The sequence below is a fragment of the Vulpes vulpes genome, unplaced genomic scaffold (genome assembly GCF_048418805.1).
Source record: "Vulpes vulpes isolate BD-2025 unplaced genomic scaffold, VulVul3 u000000697, whole genome shotgun sequence".
Classification (NCBI taxonomy): domain Eukaryota; kingdom Metazoa; phylum Chordata; class Mammalia; order Carnivora; family Canidae; genus Vulpes; species Vulpes vulpes.
Genome location: NW_027325814.1, coordinates 473,692 through 485,722, shown reverse-complemented (window position 1 = coordinate 485,722; position 12,031 = coordinate 473,692). Strand labels below are relative to the sequence as shown.

At 57.6% G+C, this 12,031-nt stretch overlaps 2 protein-coding genes across 4 annotated transcripts; both read right to left on the bottom strand.

Moving 5' to 3' along the window:
- Positions 1-359: 359 nt before the first annotated feature.
- Positions 360-6,400, bottom strand: SLC39A5 (solute carrier family 39 member 5). Of its 3 annotated transcripts, none has more exons than XM_026001953.2 (12): positions 6,274-6,400; positions 5,469-5,576; positions 4,819-5,174; positions 3,517-3,700; positions 2,544-2,706; positions 2,244-2,413; positions 2,018-2,158; positions 1,618-1,711; positions 1,379-1,540; positions 1,211-1,291; positions 918-1,108; positions 360-619 (listed from the first exon to the last, which is right to left on the bottom strand). In XM_026001953.2, exons 3-12 carry the CDS (start codon positions 5,100-5,102, stop codon positions 476-478), a joined length of 1,614 nt encoding a protein of 537 aa, XP_025857738.1. In that variant the 5' UTR covers positions 5,103-5,174; positions 5,469-5,576; positions 6,274-6,400; the 3' UTR covers positions 360-475. The 3 variants fall into 3 exon arrangements, with proteins under 3 accessions (XP_025857738.1, XP_025857739.1, XP_025857740.1); XM_026001954.2 differs by lacking the exon at positions 6,274-6,400 and adding an exon at positions 5,941-6,064; XM_026001955.2 differs by lacking the exon at positions 1,379-1,540.
- A 140-nt stretch (positions 6,401-6,540) lies between these two features.
- NABP2 (nucleic acid binding protein 2) lies at positions 6,541-11,039 on the bottom strand. Its single transcript, XM_026001956.2, has 7 exons — positions 10,632-11,039; positions 10,454-10,555; positions 10,007-10,145; positions 9,824-9,895; positions 9,567-9,648; positions 9,417-9,480; positions 6,541-7,082 (listed from the first exon to the last, which is right to left on the bottom strand). Exons 2-7 carry the CDS (start codon positions 10,530-10,532, stop codon positions 6,883-6,885), a joined length of 636 nt encoding a protein of 211 aa, XP_025857741.1. The 5' UTR covers positions 10,533-10,555; positions 10,632-11,039; the 3' UTR covers positions 6,541-6,882.
- Positions 11,040-12,031: the final 992 nt, after the last annotated feature.

Sequence of the window (12,031 nt, the reverse complement as noted above, 5' to 3'; positions counted from 1 at the left end):
GAATCTTTCTCTAAGCAATTTTCCCGTTCCCGCCCTTCTCCCTGCCCTGGATCCACCTGTGGTGCTAGTGTTGGGGTCGGGGGTGTTTAATGCTGGTGGGCAGCAATAAAGGGCAGATCTGCCCAGATGCCTGTACCCCCAGGGTGCTGAGGGCAGCAGGAAAAAGTGGGGACCTTCCGGTGCATTTGCCCCACCCCCTCTCCCCCCTGGGCTAAAGCACAATGCTCTCCCTGCAGATTGATGCACCCTGCACCCTCCAGGCCCCTGCTCATGTCCTCCCCTGACCTGCTTTGAGCCCCTCTCCCACTACATCCTTTTCTATGCTGTTTTGGTGCAAGTACAACTGTCGTAGTCATGGCTTTGGGATGGGTTCTGTTTATTAAAATCCTATTGCTCCTACTGGCCCTGTGTCCCGCCTCCATTCCTGTGGTTGGGGGGAAGGAAGGGCAACCCCGACGCCTTTCCACCGCCCCCGTCAGCCATCGGAGACCAGGGGCCATAGCTGCTCCTCCAGCAGGGCTATGGTGAGCATGAGGCTGCCCCCCAGCAGCAGCCCCAGCCCCTGCAGCAGCACGTCGAGCGTAGGGAGGGGCTCCGGAGGACGAAGCAGGGCTGGTAGCTGAAAGGAAAGAAGCCGAAAGAAGCACATCGGGCTCCTGGCCCTGTGTCTGCCCCCCTGAAGCGCGGGAGGGACACGGAGGCCAGGGAGGAGGCGGCAGGGGGGAAGTAGCGGCGGGCAGCCCCTCCCCTCCAGACTCTTCCAGGCCCTTGTGGCTCAGACTCCACGCGCCCCCCCCCCCCCCCCCCCCCCCCGGTCCAAGGTGGAGGTGGAGGGACCTGCCCCCCCCCCCCCCCCCCCCCCGCGCACCCAGCTGCCCGCATCCCTTGCTCTCTCTGCACTGCCCCACGCCTCTCACCATGTCCACGAGGGCCACATAGAGGAATACCCCGGCCGTGACCCCGAACACCCAGGGAGTGAGGGGGACGGGGCCCAAACTGAGCCCCACCCCCAGGGCTGCACCCCCGAGCCCCAGGGCTCCGGACACCAGGCTCAGCAGCAGCAGCCGCCGGAAGGGCAGCCCTGCCCTGAGCAGCACAGCGAAGTCACCTGTGGGAGGAGGCCAGGCGGCGGGCATCAGCTGCGGCCCCCACCCCACCACCCGCCGGCCACCCAGGGTGGCCCGGAGCCCACCACGTCTGCCCTTCCTACCCAGCTCGTGGGGTAGCTCATGGCAGAAGACGGCCACGGTGGTGCTGAGGCCGCTGGAGAAGCCGTCGGAGAAGGCGGCGCCTGGCGTTGGCAGGGTGGAGGTTAGTGGGGGACCCGCGCCCCGCCTGCCCCCCAGGAGCCCCCCTGGGTCCCGCCTGCCCCTCGCACCTATGGCCAGCCCATCAGTGAGGTTGTGCAGAGCGTCTCCCAGGAGGACCATCCACGTTATGTTGGCGCCAGCGCCGCCCCGGGGCCCGTGGCTGTGGCCTTGGTGGCCAGGGGGGGCGGGAGCTGGCGGGGCCTGCTCCCCGCGGCCCTGGGCTGCCGGCTCTGCGGGAGGGACAGGGACAGTGCGCACGGCTGCGGGGGCCCCGCCCAAGCCTCCCCTTGGCTCCCCCTCTGCTCACCCGGAGCCGCCTGTAGGGGCTGAAGGCCCGTCCCGCTGTCCTCGGGGTCCGGCCCGGGCGCGCCGAGCTCCTTCCTCTGCAGCCCGCAGCATCCCTGAAAGGGGAGGGAGTCCCTCCTGGAGGAGGCAGCGGGGCCGGGCGCTAAGCACAGGCCAGGCGGCGGCTGCCAGACGCACTCCAGGTCCCGCCAGCCCTTGGGCGTGTGTTTGGCCTCTGTGCTATCTTCCCAGGTTGCTCCCCCCCCCACCGTGGGTGGCGTGAGCAGTCGCCCCGTGCCCCCTGAGCCAGCCCCAGAGCCAGCCTGGGCGCTGGGAAGCCGCCGGAGCCTCCTGCCACCCGCGGCCAGTGGGGCCCACCCGGCCTGTGCTTCAGGCCGCAGCCGGAGGGGGGCATCACTCACTGGCCGGAGGCCTCGGTGCCGCAGGAGCCCCAGCATGTTCTCCAGCACGAAAAGCAGGAAGAGGCCTCCGAGCACGGACAGTCCCGGTCCCAGGTCCTCCTCTGGGTGCCCGTTAAGCCCGGCGTGCTGTCCTCCTCGGGCCTGCCGGAGAGGGGGTCAGCGCAGGCCCTGGAGGGGTGGGGGAGGCCGGGGACGCGGGGCTGGGCGGGGAAGGGGCTTGGCCTACGTGAGGCAGCAGGTGCAGCAGCGCATCCCCACAAAGAGTGCCCACGGCCAGGGCCCCCAGGAAGCCCAGCAGGGGCCGCAGGAGGCGTGCTCCCAGGAGCCTCAGCAGGAGCAGGGACAGGGGAGCCGGGAGGCTGAGCAGCAGGACCGCCAGGGCACTGTGAATCAGGGCTGCGGAGAGTGACAGGCTGGTGAGGATGGCCTCCGAGGGAAGGCGGGGCCCGCGAGCCCCCTTGCTTGGCCAGGGGCCCACCCCCCACCAGGATTCAAGGCACCCTGCCACCCACTGTCACCCACTGACCAGACAGAAGGTCCCCGGGGGGCGTTGGGCCAGGGGCCTGGATGCAGACACGACTGTCGATCTGATAAAGCAGGGCCGGGCACAGCAGAGCAAACTGATGAGGGGTCAGAGGAGCAGCGGGGCTCAGGCCAAAATTGACCAGCAGCTGGGAGCCGTTCAGACACTAGGAAGTTTGAGTTGGGGGGGTCATACGTGGGGGCATCGCTGAGAACTGTGGCTCAGATCCTTAATGTCTGTCTTTCCGTTGCAGGGACTCCTGGGTCTCCCCGGGGCCCCCTCTGCTCCCCCTGGCAGGTGCATCAGGGATTAGGGATGGTTCTGTATGATCGGTGTATGTTAATTATTAGTGAATATTCAATCCATTGCAAATACTCAACTCAGTACAGATTGCGTGCTAGTAAAACAATGCCACCATCTCCCTCCCAAGGCCCTGATGATTTCATTGAGTTTGTGATGGAGTTGGTTGGACAACCAGAGCCCTCCACTGCAGAACCTTAGCAGGGAAAGAACTCAAAATACCATCCAACCTGTCTCGTAACAGCCCTGTCACATGTTCGACCAGCCGTGGCTTGAATGCCTCCTGTGATGGGGTGCTCACCCTCACCAGGCCTGCTTCAGACTTTGCTTTTGCTGCCCTCTGGTGTACATGGAACAAGTTCACAGTCTTTCTGGCTGAAGATAAGCCATCCGCTCCCTGCAGATAGCGGGCCCCAAATCCTACCCTGGCCTGTTGTCTCTGGATTCTCTGCTTTGCCAAGTGTGGTCCCTAAACCAGGTCTTGGAGATTTGGGTGTGGGCTCATGTGCACTGAGCCCAGAGGAACCTTATTTTGCTATTGGAATAACATACCTTAAGATCACACCTGGATTGGGTTGTATTTATTTTTTAATTAACTGTATTAATTACTCTTTAAACATTTCAGGCCATCTAAATCCTACGGTCCTTCCCCGCACCTAGAGATCATCAGACTCACATCCTCATTCAGATGGTCAGCCAAGGAATGGTCCAGCAACAGAAGCCTGTGAAAGAGGTCCAGGCCCGAGGGGGCTGGCCCATGGGGTGATGCTGGGCCTTTTGGCTCCTCTGGGTCACTCCACCCTGAGGGACCCAGAGGCAGCCCAGCCCAGACATCCACACTCAGCTCAGGGTCCTGTGATCTGGAATGGAAGGGGGAGCAAGTCAGACTGGCTCGTGTTTTTGTTTGTTTTTAAAGATTCTATTTATTCATGAGAGATAGAGAGAGAGAGAGGCAGAGACACAGGCAAAGGGAGAAGCAGGCTCCATGCAGGGAGCCCGACGTGGAACTCGATCCCCGGACTCCAGGATCACGCCCCAGCTGAAGGCGGCTTAAACCGCTGAGCCACCCGGGCTGCCCTGGCTCGTGTTCTTAAAGAAACTCCCCTTAACGGGCGCCTGGGTGGTGTAGTTGGTTAAGCATCAGATTCTTGGTTTCAGCTCAGTTCATGATCTCAGGATCATGAAATCGAGCCTCATGTTGAGCTCTGAGCTCAGCATGGAGTCTGCTTAAGACTCTCTGTCCCTCCCTGCTACTCGCGCACGTGCTCTCTCTCTCTCTCAAATAAATAAATCTTAAAAAACAAAAAAAAAAGGGATCCCTGGGTGGCGCAGCGGTTTGGCGCCTGCCTTTGGCCCAGGGCACGATCCTGGAGACCCGGGATCGAATCCCACGTCGGGCTCCCGGTGCATGGAGCCTGCTTCTCCCTCTGCCTATGTCTCTGCCTCTCTCTCTCTCTCTCTCTGTGTGACTATCATAAAAAAAAAAAAAAAAAAAAAAAGGCAAAATACATTAAAAAAAAAAAAAAACAAAACAAAAAAAAAAACAACCCTTGACGCTCCTAGGGCAGTTAGGGGGAAAGGGCGGAAGCCAGTAGCCAGAGTTCCTGGGACCCAGAAACTGTAGAATTTCAGTTCTTGGAGGATCTGAGATTGTTGATTTAGAGGAATGGTCTAGGAATGGGGGGTGTGAGAGAGAAATGGGGGGGGCAGCCAAAAATGCTACATATTGGGAGCCTGGAGAGACATTGAGCACTGCTAAGAGCAAGGAGTTGAAGGGCCCAGGGATTTGGAAGAGGAGAGAATTAGAAGGCAGCAGAAGCACAGGGGGCTGTGAAGGGATACAAGGAGTCAGATTTTTCAGAAATTTTAATTCCAGGAATCCAATTTTAGGAAGCTAGAGCTAGGCCACAGGAGACTGATGGAAGCACTGAGAAGAGCTGGGGAGGTGGCATTTTGGGGTGGGGGAAGGGGTTAGTACCTGTGCGTGTAATTGTCTCCAGCTGGGGGTGCAGCCCGGCCAGCTGGAGGTCCGTGGTGTCCCAGGCGGAGCGCCTGTACTCGGCCTAGCCCCAGGCTGTGGAGAAGCCGTGCCAGGCCCCCTGCCGTCAGCGTCCCGTTCTCCCCATACAGGCCAAACAGCTGGGCCAGGTAGTGGTTCTGCTCCTGCTCAGCGGGGCCCAGGTTGGGGGCTGAGCCCCCTACCAAGCCCAAGGTCACCCCCACACACAGGCCAGCTAGCAGGTGATTCATTGGGGGCCCCATTATTGGGGGGGAATGGGTTGGAGGCTCTGGTTCCGGCTTCTATTCCCCTTGGAACATCCTGAGGACTGTGCCCTGGAAGAAGAGGGAGGAAGGGCCTGGCCTTCTGTTCTGCTGTCAACTCAGCCCCAGGGGACCCTCACTCCTCATACCTCCCCACCTTGATTCTAGCAGCAGCCCCCACCCTCGCTTTCTTTCTCGGGTCCCCATCACCTCCTTCTGGAGCAGCCTCTTATTTGCCAGTTCCTAGGGCACCCTTCTTGACCCAGAGTGCCTCCCTCAGCTGATCCAGAGCTGACCGCCCAATCTGTCCCCAACCCCCCCCAATCCCGCCCCACCCTGTCTCCCCTCAATCCACAGGGGCCTCACCCTCATTGGCAGTAGTAGAGCTGTCACCGTAGGTCTCACTCAGGCCGTATGGTGGACGCTCAGAGGCTCCTGAGTCAGGACAGGGAGCGGGGCTCAGCCTCCAGGCGCCTGGGGCGGGGGGGGGGGGGGGGGGGTGCGGGGAATGGAGGCGACGTCAGATAGAAGGCTGGGATGGACACCCCCGCAGCCCCCCAACTCCTAGCCCACCTGCCTTGGGGCCGGGTCAGGGAGGGGAGGGGCCAGTGTGGGAAGGCTAACGTCAGAGAGGAGTTAATGGTTCACTGGTCTCTGGGGTGGGGTCAAAGGTCAGTCTTGGCTGGGCCCCTGAGTAGGGAGGGGCCACCCTCTGCCCCTGGAAAAGCCACATGGCTAAGGAAAACCTGAGCCTAGCCTTTTCTTCTAAATAATTCACCTCACTAATCCAGTTGGTACCATTTTAGCCTTTTCCTGCGTATACTCTCACCCTTCCCACCTTAGATCTGGTACAGGGCTTCCTTCATTTCCAACCCCCATCTCCACATTCTCTGGGAAAGTGGGACCCATCTGGGTGTCCCTCAGCTGGAAAGGGGGTGAAGAGGCAGCAAGTGGCAACCCCAGGTGCCTGCGGAAGAAACCGTTCTTAGCCGCTCCTTATCCCAGCAGAGTAAGAGCCAGAGCTCTGGGAATCAATGACCAAGAAAGGGGAAGCTCTGGTGGAAGAAGGAAAGAAGTATCTGGGCTCCCCTCAGATGTCTGACCTGGCTTAAGATCAGGGGAGCACAGTCTGATTAGGGCAGTTGGTAGAGGGGGTTGAGGTTGGCATTACCTGACAGCCAGAGACTGGAAGGACGCCCAGAGGAAGGGGGACACAGCCTTCTTGGTTCCAGCTGTGGGGGGGCAGGCAGGCAGGCGGGCAAGGGTCACCTGCAGGGAGGGGGCAGGGGAGGGAACTACCTTAAAGGGGCAGGCCTGCTTTGTCTGGGCCTCCTCGCCGAGGCTGTCTTCCTTTTGCCTTCTAGGGATATTCTGCTTGCCCAGATGTCCGACTGCTAACCTTTCCATTTTCCCACAAAAAGCAAAGGAGTCCAGCACACAGAGTGGTAACGTTTATTAGGAAGGAGGGGTTCAATTCGACTCCCACATCACACACATTGGAAACAGACTGTGACTGGTTTCTAAAAGGAAGGAGGGCAGGCAAAGGGCCTCAATCCCAGGGGATAGGCAGCTTCAGCTGGGCAAGGCAGGGAGTATGGGCTTAGGGTGGCTAAAGGCCTCGTCTCCCTACCCCTGCAGTGAAATTTAGTGGCTAAAATACTGCTACCTACCCAGCCATCCCCACCCCACCCCCCAAAAACCAGCAGCCTAGTAGGAGGCTGTGTTCTCCAGGAGACACCTGGGTTATGGTGGGTGGTGGGAAGGGATGAAGAACGTCTTGCTATCTCTTGCTGCTCCTCCGGGTTTCTTTGCCGTTACTGACAGGGTTGCTGGAGGGGCCAGGAGGGCCGGCAGGTGTGTGGTTGGGCTGGCTTCGAGTAATTCGGGTGCTGGGGGGGTGCGAGGGTACGTGAGGTGGGTGTGGGCCACCACCAGGACCTGGTGGGGCACTCAGTCCATTCCCGTTCTGGTTCTCAGAGGCTAGCAGTGGGAGAAGGGGAAGAAACAGGGATTAGAGTACTAAGGGAGGAGAGAGGTCCATCCCAAGGCCTCAGTCCAGGTCCCAGAGAGGGGCACGGTCTTCATCAATCACAGCTGAACGTGCCTGCCAACTGGACCAACTGCAGGGAGTGGAGGCTGTATGAATGGAGCCCCAGAGAAGCCTCAAACCATCATTTGGGAAGTTGCTACGTGAGCGTGGTGTGATATTTTTCTTTTACTCCTCTTTTTACCACGGAGGTCAGACCTAGAATTCGCTGTTTAGTTCTAGGCTCTAAGACCTCTGACAAAAATGCCCCTTCGTCAAAAATCTTTGTAAAACTGGAGAAGCATGGGTAGAGGAAAGGCTTGAAGTTTCTGTGTTAAAATGTATGAAGGATCTTTAAAAAAAAAAGTGTGGTGGCTATCACAATGATACATACGTTTTCATTTTAGAAATTATGGGTAAGAATGAGCAAAAAAAATTCTTACAGCCCCCAAATAATAAGTAACATTTTTGTGTGTAGCTGCCATGTTTGATCGGAGCCAGGCCTGTGAGATGATTTCCTTGAGCTCCCACAACTGAGCACATCACTAACCTTGCCGCTACCGCGGTATCATCTGTAGGACCATCTCCTTCATAGACTACAGGCTCCTAAAGGCAGGTGCTGTCTTTTGTTCCTTGGCATTCCTCATCAATACGTGTTTGTTAAGAGAGAGGCCTGCCTCTCATATACCGAGGACACCATAAACCCTCAATGTGGTAGAAGTCCCAGGCTAATGGTTCTCCAACTACATCCCTGCTTAAACCCGGCTACTTGACCAGTGTGGCCAAAACGGAAAAGTAATGCCTTTTCCTCAACTCACAGAAAAAGTCAGGAGAGTACATAGAAAGTTTTTATGTTTTTATGCCATCCATGTTTTTTGGTAAGCTTTTTGTATCTGTTAGATAGCCAAGTGAATGAACATCTGGCAGATGAATATTAGGGGCCAACAGGCTTAAATGAACCTTATTTAAAATACTAAAAAAACAACAACAAAAATTTTATAAATCATAGAGTTATGGAGACCTGAAAATATATAACAGCCATATTTTCCATTGAAAACATGGATACTGGGGATCCCTGGGTGGTGCAGCGGTTTAGCGCCTGCCTTTGGCCTAGGGTACGATCCTGGAGACCCGGGATTGAATCCCACGTCGGGCTCCCGGTGCATGGAGCCTGCTTCCCCCTCTGCCTATGTCTCTGCCTCTCTCTCTCTCTCTATCATAAATAAATTTTAAAAAATTAGGAAAACATGGATACTGATTTTTGTGGTGCAATTAAATGTTATTTCATGATGTGTCCCCAAAAACCCCTGGAGGTTTTGACACAAACAATTCTGAAAACCATGGAAACTGAGGATATAGACACAAACTGAGGAAGGGCAGAAGTAGCCTGAAGCCTAGTGTCAGAGGGAGAAACCTAAGGCAGAGATCAGAGGTGAGAGAGAGTCACATCCCAGGGGGTAGCAGGATCAGCTGGGAGATGACCCAGAAGGAGAAAAAGAGCAGTAAAAACCCAGTTCCTAAGGAAAAGCCAGGGGACGAAGGAAGTGATGTTGGTAGGTGATTCTAATCAAAAGCAAGAGATCAAAAAGCAGGGGCTCGAAGTTTAAGAGATAAAAGAATCATTATCCTGAGGTACAAGGTGTGGAAAAAGGGTCTTTAGCTTCAAGAAGAGTGATAACCCTAGTGTTCTAAAGCTATATAACATGGACTCCACGTTAAGTCCATCCATACCAGAACTGCATAAGGAACCAAAAGGGCAAGGAGAGGGATGCCTGGGTGGCTCAGCAGTTGAGCGTCTGCCTTTGGCTCAGGCTGGGATCCCGGGATCCAGGATCAAGTCCTGCATCAGGCTCCCTGTGAAGAGGCTGCTTCTCCCCTGCCCATGTCTTTGCCTCTTTCTCTCTGTGTCTCTCATGAATGAATGAATGAATGAATAAATAAATAAATAAATACCCCAAAAAATGCTGGTGGGGGGGCGGTGGGTCAAGGACCCACCAAAGAAGCAGAGAAACAAGTTTGAAAGAAGGAGTGCCATCTTGCGGAAGAACTGTTCTCATTTGTGTCTTTGAGTGGTAGTGGCAAAAGAGTACCAGAGCTCTATCAGTGATACAAACAAGTCTCTAAATCTTTTCCCCACAAGGACTTCTAAAAGAACTGGGAGAAGAATTGGGTGGAAGGGGATACATTGAGAGAAGAGAAACTGGGAAAGGGGTTGAGAACAATGCATCTTTTCAGGCTGGGGAGAGAAGAGGAGCTAGGACAAACTGAGTAGAAGGGAACAGGTGTACCTGGAGAGACAGCAGGTGGTCCTGTGGCAGGCTGCGGAGCCGTGGGGCTGCTGTCGTTCTGCACCTGAAGGCACAAAGTAAATACTCAGACCTTGCTCCCCACCATGCTTCTGGCCTGACCTGCCCTCCCTTCCCCACATCAGGGCTCACCGTCTTGTTGGGTGCCTGCTGGGCGCTGTACTCTGGGTTTGGCTCACTGAAGTTAGGAACCTCAGAATAAACCATACAGAATCTGCAAGGGAAGAAATTGGCTAAAGCCTCAGACTCAGCCTCTGGGCCACTGCTGGAGGCCTCAGAAAGGTCCAGGTACAAGACATGGACTGGACACCCTTATGCTGCCTCCTTGCAAACCTTAAACTTACTCCCTTGGCCTCCTGCTTCTACATCCCAATGCCCAAGACACTTACTCTCCAATCTTCTGAAGGTCACCGCCACGTCCAGTGTATAGTGTCAGACAGCCTTTGAACACTGAAGCGTACCTGTGGGTGGGCAAAAAAGTAGGATTCAGGATACTCCACGAGTTACAGGAGCGGTTCACTTTTAACTCAACCCTCCTTGCCTGTTACAGCCCTTGGATAACCAGGAATTACCCTTTGGTGAGCCGAATAATGTCTCCAGGCTGGATCAGGTTGCCCACGTCGTCCCAGACAGAGATATTGATGCTGCCTGTTTTGTCTGCCACTTTGCAGGTCCGAACCTCGTGCCCGTCCTTTGTCTTGGTCACTCGGCCTGAAGGGAACAGATCAAGGGTGGGGCGGGCGGCAGGAAGAGGGATCATCGGATTGTGGGCGGAGGGGGCCGGAGGGACAGCACCATGGAGAGGGGCCTGAGCGGCGCGGGAGGCCGGGGTCTGGCCAGTTCCCCGGCCCTGCATTCGGCTACAGCCCTCCAGGCCAGCTCTCGGAGAGACCGGCAGGAGCGGTTGCCTGGGCTGCGCCCCACATCCCGCTGGCTGGCTAGGCGCGAGGTGGTGTCCCCCCGGCTGCCCTCCCCGCCCGAGGACCCGCGCGCAGGGCCCGCCGACCCCGAATAGCCACCTGTCTCCAGCACAATGAAGATGAGGTTCAGATTCTTGAGCCCGGGCTTGATATCCTTCACGAAGGTCTCCGTCGTCATGCTGCCCGAGCCTCGGCGCTACCCTGGAGGGGGGGGCGGGGAATGAGGGCTCCAGGCGTGGGGTCTTCGCCCCGGGCCCCACTCCCAGGGCCTACCTACCACGCTAGGCTCGGGTCGGGCAGCTGCAAGTCCTCGAGTTCTTCTCGAAGGTCCGAAGAACTTCCCCGGAGCCTCCGACCTCGCGATCGGAGTCCGGGGGTCTCTGGGTGGGCTGCTTCGGGGCTGGAAGGCCCGGCCCGGGACGCTCTCAGGCTCAAGCCCCCGAGTCGGGGGGTGGCCGGAGACGGGGCGGGGAAGCCGGCACAGCTCCGAGCAGCGGAGTCTCAGCCGCCAAACCTTCCCGAGCCCTCGTCCGCACACGCGTCGGCACCCGCCGGGGCCCGGCCCATCCCCCCGCCACAGCCCACCCCCCAGCCCGCGGGCCGGCCGGCGCCCGCCGCACAGCCGCCCGCAGGGGGAGCCCCAGGCCCCGCCGCCGCCGGAAGCGGGGGACGCGCGAGCGCCGCCACGCCCGGAAGTCCCCGCTGCCCTGCGGCCAATCGGCAGCGTCCCCGTGCGCCCCGCGCCCGCCCCCGCGGAGCCAATGGGGGCCCGGCTTCCCGCGCGGCGAGAGGCTGACCTCACGAGTTAAAGGAGCCCCGCGGCGGGCTGGCGCCGCGCGAAGGCCGACCACCAGGAGGCGCCTCGGGCCCAGGTTTGCTTGACGGGGAAGCTACAAGCAGGCTCCAAGACTTTATTTCTAAGACGGCGGACAAAAGTCTGAAGCCATCTCAGCGCTTCACTTATTTTCTCGACAATTCTTAAATATGGAATTCCGTTTTGCAGACAAGAAAACCTAGGTTATATAAAAAGCAGTGCTTAGCCCACAGCAGGCACAGCTCCTTATCCTACTGCTATGACGCTCACCTTTATTCCTGATTTGGGGTCTTTTCTTTTTTCTTTTTTTTTTTTTAACTTTTATTTATTTATGATAGTCACACACACAGAGAGAGAGAGAGAGAGAGGCAGAGACACAGGCAGAGGGAGAAGCAGGCTCCATGCACTGGGAGCCTGACGTGGGATTCGATCCCGGGTCTCCAGGATCGCGCCCTGGGCCAAAGGCAGGCGCCAAACCGCTGCGCCACCCAGGGATCCCTCTTTTTTTCTTTTTTAGTGAAGATTTTATTTATTCATGAGAGGCAGAGGCACAGGCAGAGGAAGGAGGAGGCTCCAGCAGGACTCGATCCCGCGTCCCCGGGGTCACGCCCCGGGCCGACGACGCTCAACCGCTGAGCCACCCAGGCGTCCCTTGGGGTCATCTTTAATGCACCCCCCCCCCCCCCCCGGCTTCGTAACGGTTTTGGAAAAAGCAGCCTTCACACCAGAGGCTGCCTCAGCGTTTTTGGAAGAATGGAACCCGGGGCACAAAGAACAGCATTTGCCTTAGTCCCTCTCCTCTTCCTAATGCACTTATCTACCTAGAGCCCAGGGTCTCCCCATCCCCGGAGGAGTTAACAAAG

What these genes read in the sequence shown, in the direction of transcription:
- SLC39A5 (XM_026001953.2), bottom strand. Translation starts at nt 5,102, where the DNA reads ATGGGGCCCCCAATGAATCACCTGCTAGCTGGCCTGTGTGTGGGGGTG. An exon ending in GCCCCTACAGGCGGCTCCGG is followed by an intron (nt 1,541 to 1,617) that starts GTGAGCAGAGGG and finishes TCCCTCCCGCAG; the next exon opens with AGCCGGCAGCCCAGGGCCGC. An exon ending in CACTGATGGGCTGGCCATAG is followed by an intron (nt 1,292 to 1,378) that starts GTGCGAGGGGCA and finishes TGCCAACGCCAG; the next exon opens with GCGCCGCCTTCTCCGACGGC.
- NABP2 (XM_026001956.2), bottom strand. Translation starts at nt 10,532, where the DNA reads ATGACGACGGAGACCTTCGTGAAGGATATCAAGCCCGGGCTCAAGAAT. An exon ending in CTTCATTGTGCTGGAGACAG is followed by an intron (nt 10,146 to 10,453) that starts GTGGCTATTCGG and finishes TGTTCCCTTCAG; the next exon opens with GCCGAGTGACCAAGACAAAG. An exon ending in ACCACCTGCTGTCTCTCCAG is followed by an intron (nt 7,083 to 9,416) that starts GTACACCTGTTC and finishes TCCCACTGCTAG; the next exon opens with CCTCTGAGAACCAGAACGGG.